The following is a 17,477-nucleotide window of genomic DNA, read 5'->3' as shown; positions in this document are numbered from 1 at the left end:
TACATCCAGCAGCAGGGCTCGGGAGGCAAATCACTTCTGGCAGCCTAATTCACTGGTCATTAGAACAGCCAAATTGAATAATGGGCTCTGAAGTAAAGTGTGCATGTATGTGTGTTCATGTCCAAGTCTGTCTGATAAGGCAGGCAGGGCCATGTTGGGTGACCGTACTCTTGTGCCCCCTTTACCTTGGCCCATCAGTTTCAATCAGGCGGGATGACAGGCACTCCTCTTTCTCCCGCGACCCCTCTCCATTAGGCCACCGGCGCCCACACGTGTACTCCATTACGCTGCATTACCTGGTCAGTGCCTGGAGACATCACCTCAGGAAGCGGGAGAGGCTCGGGGCTGTACGGAAAAGAGAACCGATCCTGTTTCTATTAAGATTCCTCCTCATTCACTCTTCCTTGAGGTAATCACTAGCCTGCCAAAGTCTTATTCGGGAAAGTAATGGGATTGTGGGATGGCGACAGTAGCACTCACTTATCTAACTGCATACTTGGACAGTTAACAACGATCCCTGCTTTCCTCCTCCTGTCCCTCTCTAAATTTATTTTGTAAGTCTCATTTCTGCATCTATTCGTGGAAATGTTTTCAACCTCATGAACCTGTTTACTATAATATATGAGTTTAGATCTTGTAGGTAGTTAACATGCGACATTATCAAATTCAAGCTATAAAAAAGGAGTCAAAATGGAAAAACTTTGTTTTGGAATCTCCTCCTCATTTGAGCCGCTCCTTTTAGGGGTCGCCACAGTGCTGCCATCATGACCAATCACATGACCTCCCTCACTACATCTATGAATCTTCCTACTCTGGTAGCTAGGGCTGCTCAATTAATCGAATTTTAATCACGATTACGATCTGGGCTTTCAACGATCATTAAAAATGACTGAGCCGATTATTAGCCCCTCCCTAATTTATCCGCGACACCTTAAAGGCCGGTCCGTGAAAATATTGTCGGGCATAAACCGTCCGTGGCGCAAAAAAGGTCGGAGACCGCTGATTAAGAGGACCCGAGGGAAGCTCGGAAAGCTAAGCAGAAGTTATTTGGAGAGTGACTGCCGTTGGTTGAAAAGAGAGTTTAAAAAAAAAAACTTCAGTGGTGTTGCACACTATTTTATATTATTTTTTAAAGTCATTGTTAACCCTTTAAAGCCGGTCAGAGCAGCACGCTCCGTTTTGCGTAACTATTTTTAAATCCCTGTAGAACCTGAACCGTGTAAGCTAGCGCAATAATTTGTTTTGCATATGAAACCGGAGGAGTTGTACTTACATCTTATGCCATCAGCTTGTCCTCGGTCACGGTTTCGTTCCACATATAGCTTTGCAAAAATTGCATAAAAAGCGCTTGCAGGAACAAAAACATAATATTCCAGAAACACGCTTTGCCGTTCCTATCAGCTGTTCGTAACACTTCCCACAGTGAAATGATGCACCTGCTGTTTTCTTTGCAAATTTGCATCATAGGATTGTTTTTTGTTTTTCCTGCAATATATAAAAATTGCTGTATCTCCAAAATAAAACTATGAAGACACTCAAAATAAATTTCCTGTTGGTGTAAACTATTTTTTGCAACTTTATTGTATTTAAAGTTTTGAGGGATAAACCTCTTAAATTTCTCCAAGTAGAAATATATGTAAACAAAACAAAAGCGATTTTCAATTTTTTTTGTAGTTTATTGCACTTTTTTGCAATTTATGTAATTACTATGGACTTAATGCATACATATTATTAAAATATGGGCTATAACAGTTGTATTGATGTATAGCAACTTGAAATGCTCCCACAAATGGCACTACAGCATGTAAAAAAATAATATAAGCTCTGGTGGACTTGGTTCTATAGTAGGTCTTAAAGGGTTAAATAAATATCGTCAAATAATCGTGATCTCAATTTCAGTGAAAATAATCGTGATTATCATTTTTGCCATAATCGAGCAGCCCTACTGGTAGCTCCATGTTCAACAGCTCTGCTGGTGGATGCACCATCTCAGCCTCATCTCAGCCTCTTTTCTCGAACTTTGTCTCCAACCTGAGCTGTCCGTGTGCCAATGCCACCATCTCCAACTCGTACGTTCTACCTGGTCTCGCTACAATCTTGTAAACTTTCTCATGTTTTAGAATATAGAAATATGACCACAAATCAGGAAAGATGTGGGAAACAGAGGATTGCATTTAATGCCACGAGCTATCTTCACTGTTTATCTAATTCTGTGACCTGTTTTCACATTTAACTTGACGGTCTCAGATTTGCTGCGAGCACCTTTTACCACATGAGGGTGAGTTGGGTCGGCCTGATGTGGCTTGAAATGTGATTTCAGAATAACCGGAGAATCAGACACAAATGGAATGGATAGGGACGGTGGCGCTGCCTGGTGAGCCTATCAGTCAGTGTTAAGGCTGCTGAGAGGGCTGTCTCGTAGGCAGGCTCGCCTGCACCGGCCATTTCCCATGGCCATTTGTCTCTGTCCACTTTCTTTCCCTATCCTTGCCCCCCCTTTTTTTCTTTTCATCTCTTCCTCCCCCTCGTCTTCGATTGCTCATTTTGGACTCTCAGCCTTGTTCGATCTGCTATTTTTTCTGGTTCTCTGCATTTTCCACACCACCACCACAACACTCTTGTTTTCCTTTGTTCCAAGTATTCCCCCCGGCAAACAAGTTGCTTTAGCAATCAAAACTAGTAACTGGAGTAGACCTGATGATGTTTCATATTTACGTCTATCACTGTAGTCCACTGAACACCTGATTGTAAGTAAACCTTTTTTTTTTACACATGTTACTTTTGCAGCCCTCTAGAAATGTTTTCATCTGTTTGAGTTAAAAAGAAAAGATTAAACGAATCTGTTGGTTATTTACAGATTTTGCAGTTACTACACTTTCATCCATCAATTCAACGAAACATATTATTTTTGTATCAACTTATAAAGCTGATGATTATTGCTAAAACACTTCTCAGTCATTTCAGTAATTACTGTTCCAGCCTCGTTTCATTTTGGAGGATTACTGTTGCTCTTAATGATCAGCGGGGAAATTGATATCCTTCTAGCAGATGACTAGCAATGAAGCTAAATAATGTGTTCGCTTACATTTACTTTTCCTGTTCCTTTGATTACTTCGTATCAAAACAACAGCACATATCAGATATGTTCTTAATTAAGATTTACCAAGATAGCTTTGAATTCCCACCATTCTGTTGTACCAGACTGCAGCACAGCTCTCTAATCTTTCTGGCATTCATTTTATAATGTGTCAAACTCAACACGGTGTGCCACCGCACAGCTGTAAACAGACTATATAAAGTCATTACGAGCAGATGTTTATTTCTGGTTTCCTTGGAGTTGGGAGCTGTTGGTGCCTATCTCATTCTCCACTTTATCTCGTGCCAGTTCTGTGCCGTTACATCTGTGGTTTGAACAACTGTTTATGTCCTTATTTGTCATGTTAAACACAGTCGGAGAAAAAGAAGATCTGTGACTAAATGAAAAGCCTAAACTATAAGAGAAGCTTTAGATTTTAAGATTTACAAGCCAACAATTAGCACATTTTGTAAACTTATTAAACATATGAACTCAAAAATCCTCATCAACAATCATATGATCGCTGGTGTTTTGTTTGTTTTCTCTGGATTATTGTCGGGGCTTTACCTTCCCGCCTTGAGGCAACTGTTGTTGTGATTTGGTGCAATATAAACAGGGCTGCACATAAGTGGTCCGCAGGTGCGCATTCGCTGAAAATAAAAATAAATAGAAGCGCACCAGATAAGAAGTTGCAACACGTGTTTGCGTACATACGATTTTCTGGAGGAGGACAGACAATTGTTTAGAACTCTTAAAGATGTCGAAGAAGCAAACTCCTTTAAGCAGTTACTTTGGTGTCAGAAGGAGTCCGAACCGCAAAAGAAACGCGTATTCTCAGAAAAGTGGTTGCAGGAGGTGAGTTGGCTTCAAAACGAGGAACGCACAGAGATGTGGTGCAGAATATGCTGTGAAAATCCCACTCTAGTGGACAAAAACACTGCCTTTTATATGTACGCAAACGCGCGTTGCAACTTCTTGTCTGGCGCACGTCTTTTATTTTGACAGCGAATGCGCACATGCGGACCACTTATGTGCACCTCTGAATATAAATAAGATTAGAAGAGGGAAAACATGGAGTCCTCCAGACTAAAGAACAGAGGGACCATCTGGCTACTTATCAACGCCCACTTAAAACCCCCGAATTTTTGATAGTATGAGGGTGAATTAGTGCCTATGGGTCTGGCAGCTGGCACATCTGGAAAAGCACCATCGATGTTGAAATCTATATACAGGTTTTAGAGCAACATATGCTCCCATCCAGATAACATCTTCTTCACAGAAGTCCTTGTATTTTTCACCAAGGCAATGTTAAACCGCATACTACACCTTTTACAACAGCATGTCTTGTTGAGTGTGAGTCCTAAACTGGCCTACCTGCAGCCCAGAACAACTTTCACCAACCGAAAACATTTGGCACGTGAAATGAACGATAGAACACAGAAGCAGCTAGAGTCCTCCAGCAGCTGCTCTCGTAGGTTCCCAGATGTTTACAGACTGTCGTCGAAAGAAACGTGGGTGGTACACAGCAGTAAACATGGTCCCGTTCCACTTTTTTTGAGACATCAAGCTCAAAATGACTTTATTATTAGAGTTTGAACAAATATTAGCTGTAGCCTACATTATAATTTGTAACTTGTCTATTCATTGCACACATGAGGATGACTAAACCTTGGCTGAAATTTTAAACAAGCAGGGAAAATCTGAAATGCATCTGAAAACTTTGTGCAGTAATTTAGTCTTAGTGAATTATGCTTTCTTCTCATCTGACTGCGGCTGTACGTGAGCGTCGATTTGCTGATCAAAAGATGTTTTTGTGGTTCTGCGTAACTGATGTCAGCGCTCTGCAGTGAGTTGGCACCCAGAGGCTGAACAGTGAGTCCTTCTGGCCTTGATGGACACAGGAAACAAGCACGGCCATTTAACCGCAGCCTTCTCTCTGGCCCAGCAGCCCTGCTCGCTGGTGCTGAGGGGAATCATAGCCGCTCACTCTGATGATTTATGACCACACCTGCAGCCAGCCTCAGAGCTTTGCATGCGTGTTTGTGTGCGTACAGTAAAGAAAAACAGAGAAAAAATGACTGTGTGTGTATGAAAGGCAAAAATCAAAAGGTATGTGTAGGTTTAAAGAAACAAAAGACTGAAACTGCATGGGCGACTTTGTTGAGTCAAGCAGAATGCTAAAATTTGAGGCGCTTTGTTTCTGGATTACAGCTTCTTATGCACGCGCTGTAGTGGAGAATAGATTACAGTGTGCTGCAAACAGAAGTCTGTGTGCTGTTCGGGTGCAGGAATACCATTATCTCTCGCCTAGCCTTTTTGACTTGGCCTTTCTTTCAATCCTCTCACTCCTCCATGAACCTTCACTCTGACTGTATTCTGAAATGCAGTTCCTCATAAAATCCATCAAATAAAAAATTCATATTGAAACTCTCTCCCTCTGTTTTCTCCACCTTTCTCCACTCCCACTATCAGCACTTCATAATGATAAATGACAGACTGTCAGATATTAAAGTCTGAAACACAATAAAAGGTAGATTCTCTCCCTTTTCCACCTCGCATCTCTCCAATTTTAGTTTCATCAGTTTTTTGTCTCTAAAACATTTTTTGTAACATTTTGGAGAAAGAAAAGTCTATTATATTTGCACAGCAGGCATTCAGCTTAGTTTTTGTATTCACAGTGAGGCATTACCAGTGTAAAGATAATAACCTTATAAAAACAGCAGGCTTCATGTTTAACATCCATTCTCTGATTTATAAAACATTAGCAGGAACTGTTTTCATCACAAAGTGAACGCTGGTGTGATTTAGCAAAGGTGCTGAATTTTCATTGGCTCCACTTTCTCAAATGTGGACATTTGCTGCTTTTCTTTAATGTGAAATTCGATTTTAAAAACAAGGAAATGTTATATTTTGTTTACATTGGAAACAGCTTCAGTTGCAGCCGTACTGCCAATTCAGTTCATGTCAAAGAATAGAGACCGTCTCGTGATGGGATCGCACCAGCAGCAACGCCCTTCAATGAGGTGATTTCTTAATCCTGAGTAAACAGTCATTACTGTGGGGTTGGTTAGTTCTGACTGTATTTTAGGAGGATTATGGTCAGATTTGCATGAAAATTTGGCTCAATTTTGAGTATATGTGGTTTCAGGGGTTTTTTGTAAAGATTATTGAACATTTAATTCAGGTAAGGTAGACCCTACAATAATACATACAGAGAAAAACCCAACAATCATATGACCCCCTGCGAGCAAGCGCTTCGGCGACAGTGGGAAGGAAAAACTCCCTTTTAGCAGGAAGAAACCTCCAGCAGAACCAGGCTCAGGGAGGGGCGGGGCCATCTGCTGCGACCGGTTGCGGCGAGAGAAGGAAGACAGGATAAAGACATGCTGTGGACAACAAGTATGATTCAATGCAGAGAGGTCTATTAACACAGTGAGCCATCCATTCTCCTCCACTTATCCTTATCAGGGTCCCGGGGGGCGGAGCCTAAACTTGCTACCATAGGACAAAAGTGGGGTACACCCACTCATCCACCAATCTGACACAGGGCTAACATAGAGCGACAGACAACCAGTCACACTCATGGGAAAATAAGAATCACCAGTTAAGCTAACTCCACTGACTGCATGTCTCTGGACTGTCCCAACAGAAAGGCCCTGGCTCAGATGATGTAGTCAAACTCTTGCTGTGACCTTCTTGTTATGAAGCAACAGTGCTAACCACCACACCTACATGCCTAAATGATTATATATCAAATTGAATTTGACACTCACTTGACAGACAGACACCTACAAAAATACTCACTGCCTTGGTGGTGGTTCAGACTACCCTGGAAACCTCCAATACTTTGTTTTTGCCACGGTGACACACCCAAACACTCACAAGTCACATAATTCATCTGGAATATATACCAGCTAAACTATAGTAACGCAGCTAGTAAAAAGTCATCCTGCTCTGTAGTTGCTTTAGTAAGGTAACATACCAAAATCAAATTGGAGCGGTGCATCTTTGCATTAGCTACGCTACGGGGGCTCCTTCTAGAGTGAGCGAGCAAGGGCAGTGCCCATCTTTCCTTCTTCTCTCACAGCTGAGCTTCAGTATTGGTTCATTACCCAGCCTGTCCTGGCACTCCAACAACAGTACCGCAGAGAGCCTGTCAGATGATGGCACTCACAAAGGTGTTTGCTGTCATGGTGTCAGTAAGATAAGCAATTTTGAATGTCTTTGCTTATTATACATACTTTTCACTCTAATAGTTTTAAGATAAAACAGTAAACTTAAAGGAATGTAAACATGTAACATGTACACCTGTGTATTGGTTAGTTCTTACTTATGCTGTGTAAGTTCATACAAATTAGCGTGATAATCTCAGGTAGAATTGCGCAGAATTAAATGCTAATACAGTTTATATTGTTTTTGTTTTGTTTTTTATATTTCTGATATATATCATTAGTCACTGCTTGTTTGTACTCTGCTGTGGATTCCTGCTGCCCACCAGGTTGTAGACTAAATGTTCTTTGAGACCAAACAATTCCAGCGACTGATCCCCTCCCACTGGGGTCCACCCCCGAGAACTACTTAGCTGAAAAGGTTTTTCTTCTTCTGTGTGCCTGTGCTCTACCAGCAGAAATGTTAATGTAAAGTACAAACCAGCTGTTAGCGTGGTTGTTTCATGATCACAATGATGTTAGAAAGCAAACGTGGTTGAAAATAGCCATTTGGTGCTGGCTTAAGTTACATAAACGAAACATTAAAACTAGCTATTTTCTGCTTAAGTTGTTAAGAATTGAAGTGAATACTAACTTTGTCAATAGTTTCTCCAATAGACTCTTGAAGGTGAGTCTCCAAGCTAACCCATCGCTTTTGCAGGCATTACCAGCATGTATAAGTCTATGGACAAGCATAGCTCCCATTTCTGTTTAAAGACTCTCTGCAGTTTATGAATTACACACTCTGAAAATGACCTAGCACGCATTTATAACTCTACAGCAAATGTCTTCATAAAATTGTTTGGTTTTTTTGTTGTTTTTTTTTTTTGAAGACTTTTCAGTGTAAAGTCAGAAAGGTCAGTCTTTTTCTTTGTTACATATATGTTTTGTGATTTCATCCCTCAGAGGATTTTCTCATAAGTCGTCTTCGGTAATTGTCTTGTGCTAAACATTCAGGTAACTTTGCTTTACAGATCAGAAAAGCTACATTCAATACAACCACAGTTCTCTGCCACGCTTTCAATTTGTTGAATAATTCTGTTTAAAGGCTTTTGTTTTTACAGAGTTGCATGGAGTTTGGTCAGCTCACAACATTAAAAATAATGAGACTGACCTCGCCTTTTGATCTTTAGGACATGAATTTTAAAAATCATCACTTAACCAGGGCAGTCACCATTACAGGATTCATTTCTCCACTACTGCAATAATGTCACACACTGCAGCGCTGCCTTTAGGTTTAAAGGTTGGATTATAGAAAGGGAGACAAAAGATAATATTATGACAATAGTAGATTTATATCTATCTGGAGAGCGATAGATTTTTCAAGCAAAAGATTTAGGCTTGGATATCAATTACTGTGCACTCAGGTGATAAAATAATCAGATATATTTCTCTGAAAAGATTGTACTTTTATTAAAAAGCACATTCCAGCATGCATTAGATGGCAAACCAATGAAAAATAAAGCTGAGAAATAGTAACAAGATCATTAATACCAAGAATTAATCTAGCACCAGTATGATTCTGAAGATTAAGGACTTTTTGTCTCGGTAGCCCTCAGCAGTGTGGAGATAAGTTGGTTCATTGCTGTATTTTTGCAAGGATGCTTTTCTTGTGTCTGCAGGTGACAGGAGCTAAGTGGGGGGGTTGTTTTCAGAGCTTGTCTTGCTCTTGTCAACACAGCAGCATGTCAGGCTGCTGAAAGTTTGAAGGGGGAAGCTTTTGTCTTTTAATATGCTGTTAATGTAGTCTGGCTGACAGTAGTAGATTGTCTCACTGGGCCAAAGCACTGGGTGGTGTCGCTGACGCTTTCTGCCAACACTGCAAGCTGAAAAATTACGGGAGGCATGAAGTGCTGAATGAATTGCTTTTAAGTAATTTCATCCATCAAAAAAAAGCAAGATGCAATGTTGTTGTTTTTTTATGACAATTGGAGTTTTCAGGTTCTGCCTGCGTTCAAAGCTTTTCGAGCTACTTCTCGATACTGTCAGATAACATTCAAAGACAGACATGAAGAGAACTCGTAGCCTTTTCTTAAAAGCAGTTTATTTTCAATTACAGTGCAGCTACATATCTCGAGTGAAAGGGAAGGACTCAAATAAAAGGAGATAAGGGCTTTGAAAATCCTAGCACCTTCCCCAGCTTCTGTACAATCACACAAAAGATCAAACCTTTCATTTGAGACGACAGTAGAAACCTGACTTTACACTGACCCATATCAGAGGCTATCATGTTGTCATGGGACCAATTAGAAACCATCATTTCATCCGTGGGGCAATTGCCATGCCATCACCGATACAAAGTGTAACTTGTGTCCTTTTTTGATACACATTGAGGTTTTTTTGTAATATTTTCTTTGCATTTAAACAGCCAGCGTCTGCGATGGAAGGCGGACGCATCGTGCACGGGATTCTTTATCATTTAGAAAACACGAACTAGTCGTGGGATTGTATTCCTCTGAAACATGGACAGGTTCAGATAGAAACAAATGAGTGAGGATATGTGAAAGGCAGAGCAGTGATGTAGTTTAGAAACATTCTGAGTAGAATATAGTGACGATGAGTGCAGAGCTTACCAGTGCCCTTTAAACCTGTCAGCTCAGTTCATAAACCACATGCAAGGGTGGACAGTACAACATACAGAAAGGTAGGAAATGGCTCCTAAATCATTTTGACGCAGCTTAAAGCTATTTAATGTTCACAGTTGCATAATTCTAAGCTAGTAAATGCAGTAGTTCAGGGTGATGGACCTGCCTGGATTGGATGGCACTGGCGTCAAAAATGAAAGCTGACTGACCACCAAATAAAGACGCCAAATACCGAGACTTGAATCTAAAGAAGCACTCGGAGTTCTTGTATGCGCCCTGCACCCTGCTCATCAGGCAGATCTGTGTCCCAAGCATTTTAAAAGCCCTCGCTCACCATTTGCAGTGAAAGGTCAGGTATACAAGCAAAGACTAGAAAAGTCAGGCAGTATTTGACGAGTAGAGGATACTGAACATCACAGTTAATCCCATTCTGCCACTGAGACACAGCACTAAGGTAATGTGTACACAAAGTGCATGCCTACAGTTTTTCAGGGCTCCTGTTTATCAGAGGTTTGAGCATAATATGATTAAAGAGCGTCATGATGTTGTTGTTTACTTGGAGAGAGTTGCCGACAGAATTCAGCACAATCACAGATTCAGTGTGTTGAATATGTGCCCTGTGTTCTTGTACTGGAGAGAATTTATCCGAAGCTCAGAGCTGAACCACAGCTTACTGTCCGGTAACACATCTATAAATGCCTACTTGCCCCACACACTCGTTTGTTCTTGTTGTCATGTCTTTTTATGTTTGTCATCCTCTCTCAGAAGTATCGGGGGATCGGCTTCATCGCTTCGATATCAGTGATTCTTTTTCATTCGCATGTGGGATTTAAGTCTTAATACATGTGTGCCCAATTTTCTTTGATAGGTTTTACATAAAAAGCATAGAGATCCAGTTTCAGACGGTGCATTTTTGTTAATTATTAAGTCGGTCTTCCATGCAAGCAAAATGATTTGGTTAGAAACCTCAAATCATGATGGAAAATCTGCCTACACAAGCCGTCATAGGCAGTTTGTTTTAAATGGGATGAACCCCACGGCCTGCCAAGGGCAGACCTTTCCATCTCCTTCTGTTTTGAAGGAGATAATGATTCTCTTTTACTTGGAATAGGATTGCATTTTCTATCTCTCTCATCCTGCGTTCCTCACTCACCTTTACCTTTCCATCGCCCTGTTCCGCTTCCCCCTCACCCCGCCTCCTCCCATCAGTCGGCCACTGCGGGTACTCCCTCCACAGTGGCGATGCTCTATCGCTCCGTCACAGTGCAAGCGAGGGATGAGAGACAAATCAAAACCACCTTATTTCCCCTTAGTCCCTCTCACCATGCCAGATTGAATTTGAGGCTTTTCATCTTTCTCATCTTTCTCTTTTCCCCGCCTCCCTTGGCGTCCACTCAGAATTACCTGGAACCGAACCATCTCGCGACTTGATGACACACAATCGTTTATGCGCGTGAGGCCAGATAGTTGGCAGCCCTCGGCTCAGGTTCTTTTGGTTCGTTTTAAATTTTGTACTTCAGTCATGTGCGTTTTAAAAAACGGTCAATACCAAAATCCGTGACACCTTGCCTTTTCCAGTGTCTTGTAAATCCTCATGCATGCAAATGTCCAGATTAGTTTTGCAGGCTTTAATGTCCAAAAATGTCTGATCTTTAAAAGAGAAATGTTGAAATCCCATAAGAATGCCTATTTTTATATTCTCGCAGCCTTCTTGGCTCATTCTATATGGGGTTTAAATCCTCTTGGTACTAAATAAGATTTATATAAATCAATTTTTATTTTATGATAAAACATATTTTTGGCTGCATTCCAGTGGTAAAAATTACTTAGTTGTCTGTCATATGCAAAGTGCATAGTTACAGTTGCTACCAAGCCATTTATAATGTTAATTATAGAGTGTATCACACTACAAAGCATCTGCATTTCTCAGGGCATGGACACTTATTACAGGTCTGTCAGCTGTACATCCATGAAACGTGTGAAATTCCTCCACATCCCAACGGTGCACAATTAGATTGAGATCTGGTGATTGGAAAACCAGCAGCTTGAACCAAACGATACAACGCAGGATTGATCCATGCTTCCACATGGGTTGGGCCAAATTACAATCCAAATATCGCAGTCAGAAATCAAGACTCATAAGACCAAAAATGTATTTCCTATTTTCTGTTGTACAATTTTGATGAGCCCATGTGAAGTGTAGCTTGAGTTTCCTGTTCTTAGATGACAGGAGTGTGCTCTTATATAGTTATAGCTCTTATAGTTACTGTTAGTGTTGTCCTCATGTATTTTCAGAGCTTTCTCTGTAATTGTTTCTATTGGAAAATCCCAGCAGATCAGCAGTTTTTGAAACACTCCACCAACCACCAAATTCAAAATCACCGAAGTCTCCTTTCTTCCCTAATCTGGTGCCCATATTGAACTTAAGAAGGTTGCCATGTTTAAATATCTACTTTGGACACGTTTAACAGGTAAACTTAATGATGTGGTGAGTCAGTACAACACGTGCATTTATACCTGTGGCTAACTTAGAAACACCTGGTATGCATGGTTTTGGATGAGACCTTGGGCACCATGTTATTTCTAATAAAGTTGATATCTTCAAAACTGGGAAATGATGTGTAGATATCACTGTAAACAAGAAGAAAAACATATACATTTGATTTGATCTGATAGGCCAGTAACACATTCACTTTAGGCACATTAACAAATCTACAAATGTTATTTTTGACAACTGTAGTCGATTTTTACTGTATGAATTATTTTTGTGAAGCTGTCATTACTGAGCAGACGTGAGCACAGACATATTTAGAAGATTTATGGCCAGGGTGTTCTGATCTGAAAATCAAAACTGACAGACGCATTAGCATCGCCTGCTAATTAGACTGCACAGCAGTGTGTGTTGGAGGAATACGACTGACAAAGTGAACTGAATGGAATTTGGTTTTGTACTTAGACAAAATGACTCTAATTCATTTACCCACAATTGGCCAATCCTCAAAATGAAAAGTCTGCAATCATAAAATCATAAAGCATGGTGCGGTGCAGAAGTAGAAACTTGTAACTAACTGGTCTCGCGTGTCGATGTGATTCTCACTTGCTACATGAGCATGTGGGGGGCCGTGACACCTGGCTTCTGCTACCTGAGAAAAATGACTCTCATCTCCCTCTCGGTTGGACTTACTCCCACCCATCCTCCCTTCACCCCACCTTTTCATTTTCAATTATGGGTTGGAATATGAATCTTTAATAGGGTGATAATTGTGCTAGCATATTTGCTGTCACCCACCATTAGGCCAGATTAATTAGCCCATTTAGTTTAGCTTAAGAAAGTGTCTAGCTGAGGAATGGGGGCACTGATGGGAGGCGGGCAGAGAGTAGAATCAGCACAATCTGTTCTATATCATAGTGCCATCTTTTTCCTGCTTTCTTTCCCTCTCTTTGTGCTTCTGTGCCTTTTCCCCCCTTTGCCACTTTAACTCTTTTTCTCATCTAACAAAGTCTGTTAGTCTGTTTCATCAGCTGCTCCCGTCTGCCCTGCTCTCAGCAATATTTTCTGTCGCTCTATGAGTTTTCAAGTGGTTGGTGGGGAAATTGATGGTGCAGTCGAGTGACACAGTTGAAACTTTCTGCAACTATTAATTCTGTAATTACCAGTATAGCCAGTGGTGTATTTTTCTTTCCAGCCAACCTAGTTTTCTAAAAGTGACATTTTTGGAGATGAAAAATATGTCAATTAGGTTGAAGTAGTTATGAAACTGATTTATCTGGTTGATAAAATTAAATTCAGTCAGTGGTTACTGATTTCCACCTGTCCAAGGTGGTGCCTGCTGCTGGAAAGCTGAAATAGGTTCTTCTTCTACTCATTTAATACACAGAAACACATTTTATACTTAAGTAAATGAGCTCCCACTTGAACAAACTGATGCAAATGGTTTTTTTTTATTACGGTCATGGTGATTTTGCTTTGGGGCAAGGCCAAAACCTCTTTTTGTATGCATGAAAAACCCTGCTAGCAGCAATCAGAACACAGAATACATTCACAGAAATACTGATGAAGATGGCATCGCGAATTGTTTCACGAATGGAGACCAAAAAACATCTAAAAGAATAAATATTAGCTTTACAGTTTTTAAGTGGCTAGAAGCCACTGTGACGGGGAAGCAGCTGAGGTGGTCTTTTGGCATCTGGTCCCTCTGGAGGTCTTTCAGCCACGTTCAACTGCGTGGAGATTCCAGAGTGGACCTCAAGCCCACAGAAGAGGTTTATATATATCTCATTTTAGTCTGTCACCTATCACCTTCAGGATCCCTCAGGAGGAACTGGAAAGTCTTGCCAGGGAGATGGACTCGTGCTTAGCTTTCACTTCAGCCTTTACAGCTTTTTTCTTTTTCATGTGATGTAAAAAGGTGGATTTTGAAATTAACATTAACTGTCCAACATCTCATTTTTTGTTTTGTTTTTTGGTCTTTTTTATATTTCAAAGTTTTGAAACTAAATTATTTAACTGTATTTGATATTTGTGTATGGAGGTGTATATGTGTGATTTACTTAGATATTGTCTGTGCCTGTCGAGTGACTGGATGAAGTTAGCTAGTAGCTAAATATGGAGATTACTGTTCTCAAAAACATTGGTGTCGCGGAAGAGACTGAACTGAATTTATGATAACTATGACCAAAAGAAATGAACATGATTCTGAGGAGCTTGCAAGAAACTATGACGAGAAAACACAAAACATGACCTGAACAGATTCACGAAATACCTGAAACCTGACGTGACGTGAAGGGAGGACAACAGACGCACCGACCCTGAACAGAAGAAGACAGAGAACTTAAATACACAGTGGAAACACCTGGGGAGACACAGCTGACACAAATGAACATGACGCTACAGGGGAAGTGAAACTAAACACACTGAACATGGAAACACTAGACCCTTCAAAATAACACAGGAAACATGGAGAGACAAAGACACAACAACACGAGCTTGACAATGGAACATGGAACTTTTGGCATAGAACACAAGACCAACTCGCTAGGAGAGGTAAATGGAAACAGGTAAGGGAGACGATGGCACGGGCATAACGAGACAGACTTCACAGAAGACAGGAAAAGACTGATGGAGACCTAGAAGAAGCATAAACCAGACTAAGACTCAACTAAGACACACTAAATAATAATACTGAAACTTAACATTATCTCATAATTATTCAAAAACACAAAATAACTCAACACAGACCCAGCCCCTGACAGCTGGTCCTGTGGTGGGTTTAATCTCCTCACACTTTCTGCATGAAGAGAGGTGACGTAGTTCCAAATGCCTGCTTATTGTTGGTCCACACATTTTTTTCTCTGGATGGAATCAGACACTCGTGAATCACCGCAAACTGAAAACTAGTGAAAAGGCAACCATATAACCGTATAAGCCAACATTTCAGTTGCATGCAACCATTTGATTCTATGTTAGTGTGAAAGTAATGCTTAACAGGGCTTTAATCGCACTCTCCACCTTGGGATAAGTTGTGGGTGTATATGTGGCAGCAGAGTGACTTGGCCATGTCACTAGCTGTATATCTCTCAGCAGGCAGTAGGAAATGAGGTCTAATCGGAGGGATATTAAAGTCACAATAGACTGCTCCTGCTATTAAGGCCTGTCAGCCCTGGCCTCCTCTCTCACCTTGATGTCGCTCAGTCTCTGAATATTTATATGTCTACATGAGGGGCTACTTACAGAGTGAAATGTGTGCACGGTTCTCTGTGTGCGTGTGTGCTAGAAATTTATCATGGCCGTAGCTGCCCGAGCTCTTTGAATATGTTTACGTGCATCATTCTGTCTGTGCTCATGCAGTCCACCTTCCTGTCCTCCCCCAGGTGCAGCGGGTGCGAGGCTGCTCTCAGGTCAGAGCAAACCCGTGGCCATGGATGTGGATGAGGAAGAGAATATGAGTGAGTCGACTCGGATTTTCTCATTTGTCCGTCTGTCTGTCCGTGTTCCTGTCTGTGCGGTACATTTAAATGTCTGCTTGTACTTTTGTTTCCCTTCTTTCTGTCCGCCTGCGTGTCTTCCCTTTTACGTCCCTCTGTCTTCCTCTGCTGTGTAATCAGTGTGGACACAGTTTGGTTGCTTACATAACGCAAGTGTTTTTTCTAGCGTCTAGTCCACATTTTTAAAGCGAATCGTCTGACATGCTAGGACAAACCAAAACTGATGAAAATTAAAACTGATTTTTTTTTTTCAAAGCGCCATTCGTACTCGTGTTGTGAATTATCCTCACCGAGGCACAAAGCAACACGTTCACACGCAAATAAATATCGCTAATGCCGCTGAAACCTTTTAGAGGACAGCTAATCATTGAGGTGCTCCAGGCCACACTTCAGATTCTCTCTACCTCCATCTCTTGCTTTAGAAAATCTTTTCTGCTCCAGTTTGTTGAACTTTAATTAGACACTTTGGTTTGAACTCGGCAGCCGAGGCTCAGAAAGCACGGAGACACTTGACAGAGTTTGTTTCCACATACCTACAACCATTTTGAGCTCATATTCAAAGGTAGCTGCCATCCCTGTAGAGCCCTAACTTCCGATTCTAATGAACAGTGGTGTCATACTTGCTGTTTCTGCCCTGCAAAGAAGCATGTTATGTTGCTCCATTAAGTCAAATAAGCAGTTGCAAAACAGTCTTTGTTGTCTCCCACAGCCTCTGAAGCCCCTTTCTTACATTTTTACTGCCAGTCAAAAGATGGATTTGAAGATAAAACAGCCCGAGCTCACAGAGCCCCGTTTCTTTAATACAGAGGGAACACCAGAGGAAAGCATGAAAGAATTCCTAGCTTTTATGTGACAACCTTAGCAGCTCTCGAAATTCTTTAATCACATGAATCATCCCAAATCAAAACCTCAACAAACAAGTTACTCTTTGAGTGAAGCTGCAGTAACAGGCTGCAGTATTTGGTTCACGCAGCCCTCGCTGAGGATTTCAGCTCTGAAAGAATCGGGCATATGGGATTCTTTTTTTTTTTTCTTTGTGTAACTAATGGATGCTGATTACACAAACGCTGGCATGATAATGATCACAACTGCATGTGTGTGCCATATTTCAGTGCATGGCATCGTGGCTGTTGCTCCATCGCTTATTGAGTATTAGTGTACATCTATCCTGAAAAGTTATGACTATAAAGTGAATAGAACGAATACAGTGAATTGTATGTATTCAATAAATAATTTTAGAGTGGGGGGAAAGGGAGCTCTAGATTTTTCTATGTGCCACTTGTATGTGTGCAGCATGCCAGACTCCTCATTTTGGGTTTTTTATGTTTTTAGTAGCTTTTTGGTCCATTCATACCATGAAACATGGCTAACGAGGTTTTATTACTACTAAATGTTTGCATTTGTATCTTTTATGCAATTATTTTCATTGAAAACATCAGATTTTGCAAAGAAATTGCAAAGAAACTAAATAAGCCAAGCGCTGCACGCTGTACATTTTAAAATGTATTTAGTTTATATTATGTCCTGGTTGCTAAACCACTCGGCTAACGCAGCGGTATCTGTGGTGGTTAAAGATCAGCAGAACAGGCCGTACCTCACAGATTATCTCCATTCTAATAGGTT

The 17,477-nt window shown here is 40.9% G+C and overlaps 1 protein-coding gene across 2 annotated transcripts in view; it reads left to right on the top strand.

Annotated features, from left to right (window-relative positions):
- adarb1b (adenosine deaminase RNA specific B1b) overlaps window positions 1-17,477 on the top strand; it is a 123,384-nt gene that overhangs the window by 84,107 nt on the left and 21,800 nt on the right. For both annotated transcript variants that reach the window (XM_026144966.2, XM_026144965.2), the window contains one exon: window positions 15,741-15,815. In XM_026144966.2, the coding sequence (XP_026000751.1) occupies window positions 15,788-15,815 (28 nt within the window). In that variant the 5' untranslated portion in view covers window positions 15,741-15,787. The remainder of the gene's footprint in view (window positions 1-15,740; window positions 15,816-17,477) is intronic.

This window comes from Astatotilapia calliptera, chromosome 16 (genome assembly GCF_964374335.1).
Source record: "Astatotilapia calliptera chromosome 16, fAstCal68.1, whole genome shotgun sequence".
NCBI classification, from domain to species: domain Eukaryota; kingdom Metazoa; phylum Chordata; class Actinopteri; order Cichliformes; family Cichlidae; genus Astatotilapia; species Astatotilapia calliptera.
Note: the sequence above shows the minus strand (reverse complement) of the source record. Positions and strands in the feature narration are given on the sequence as shown.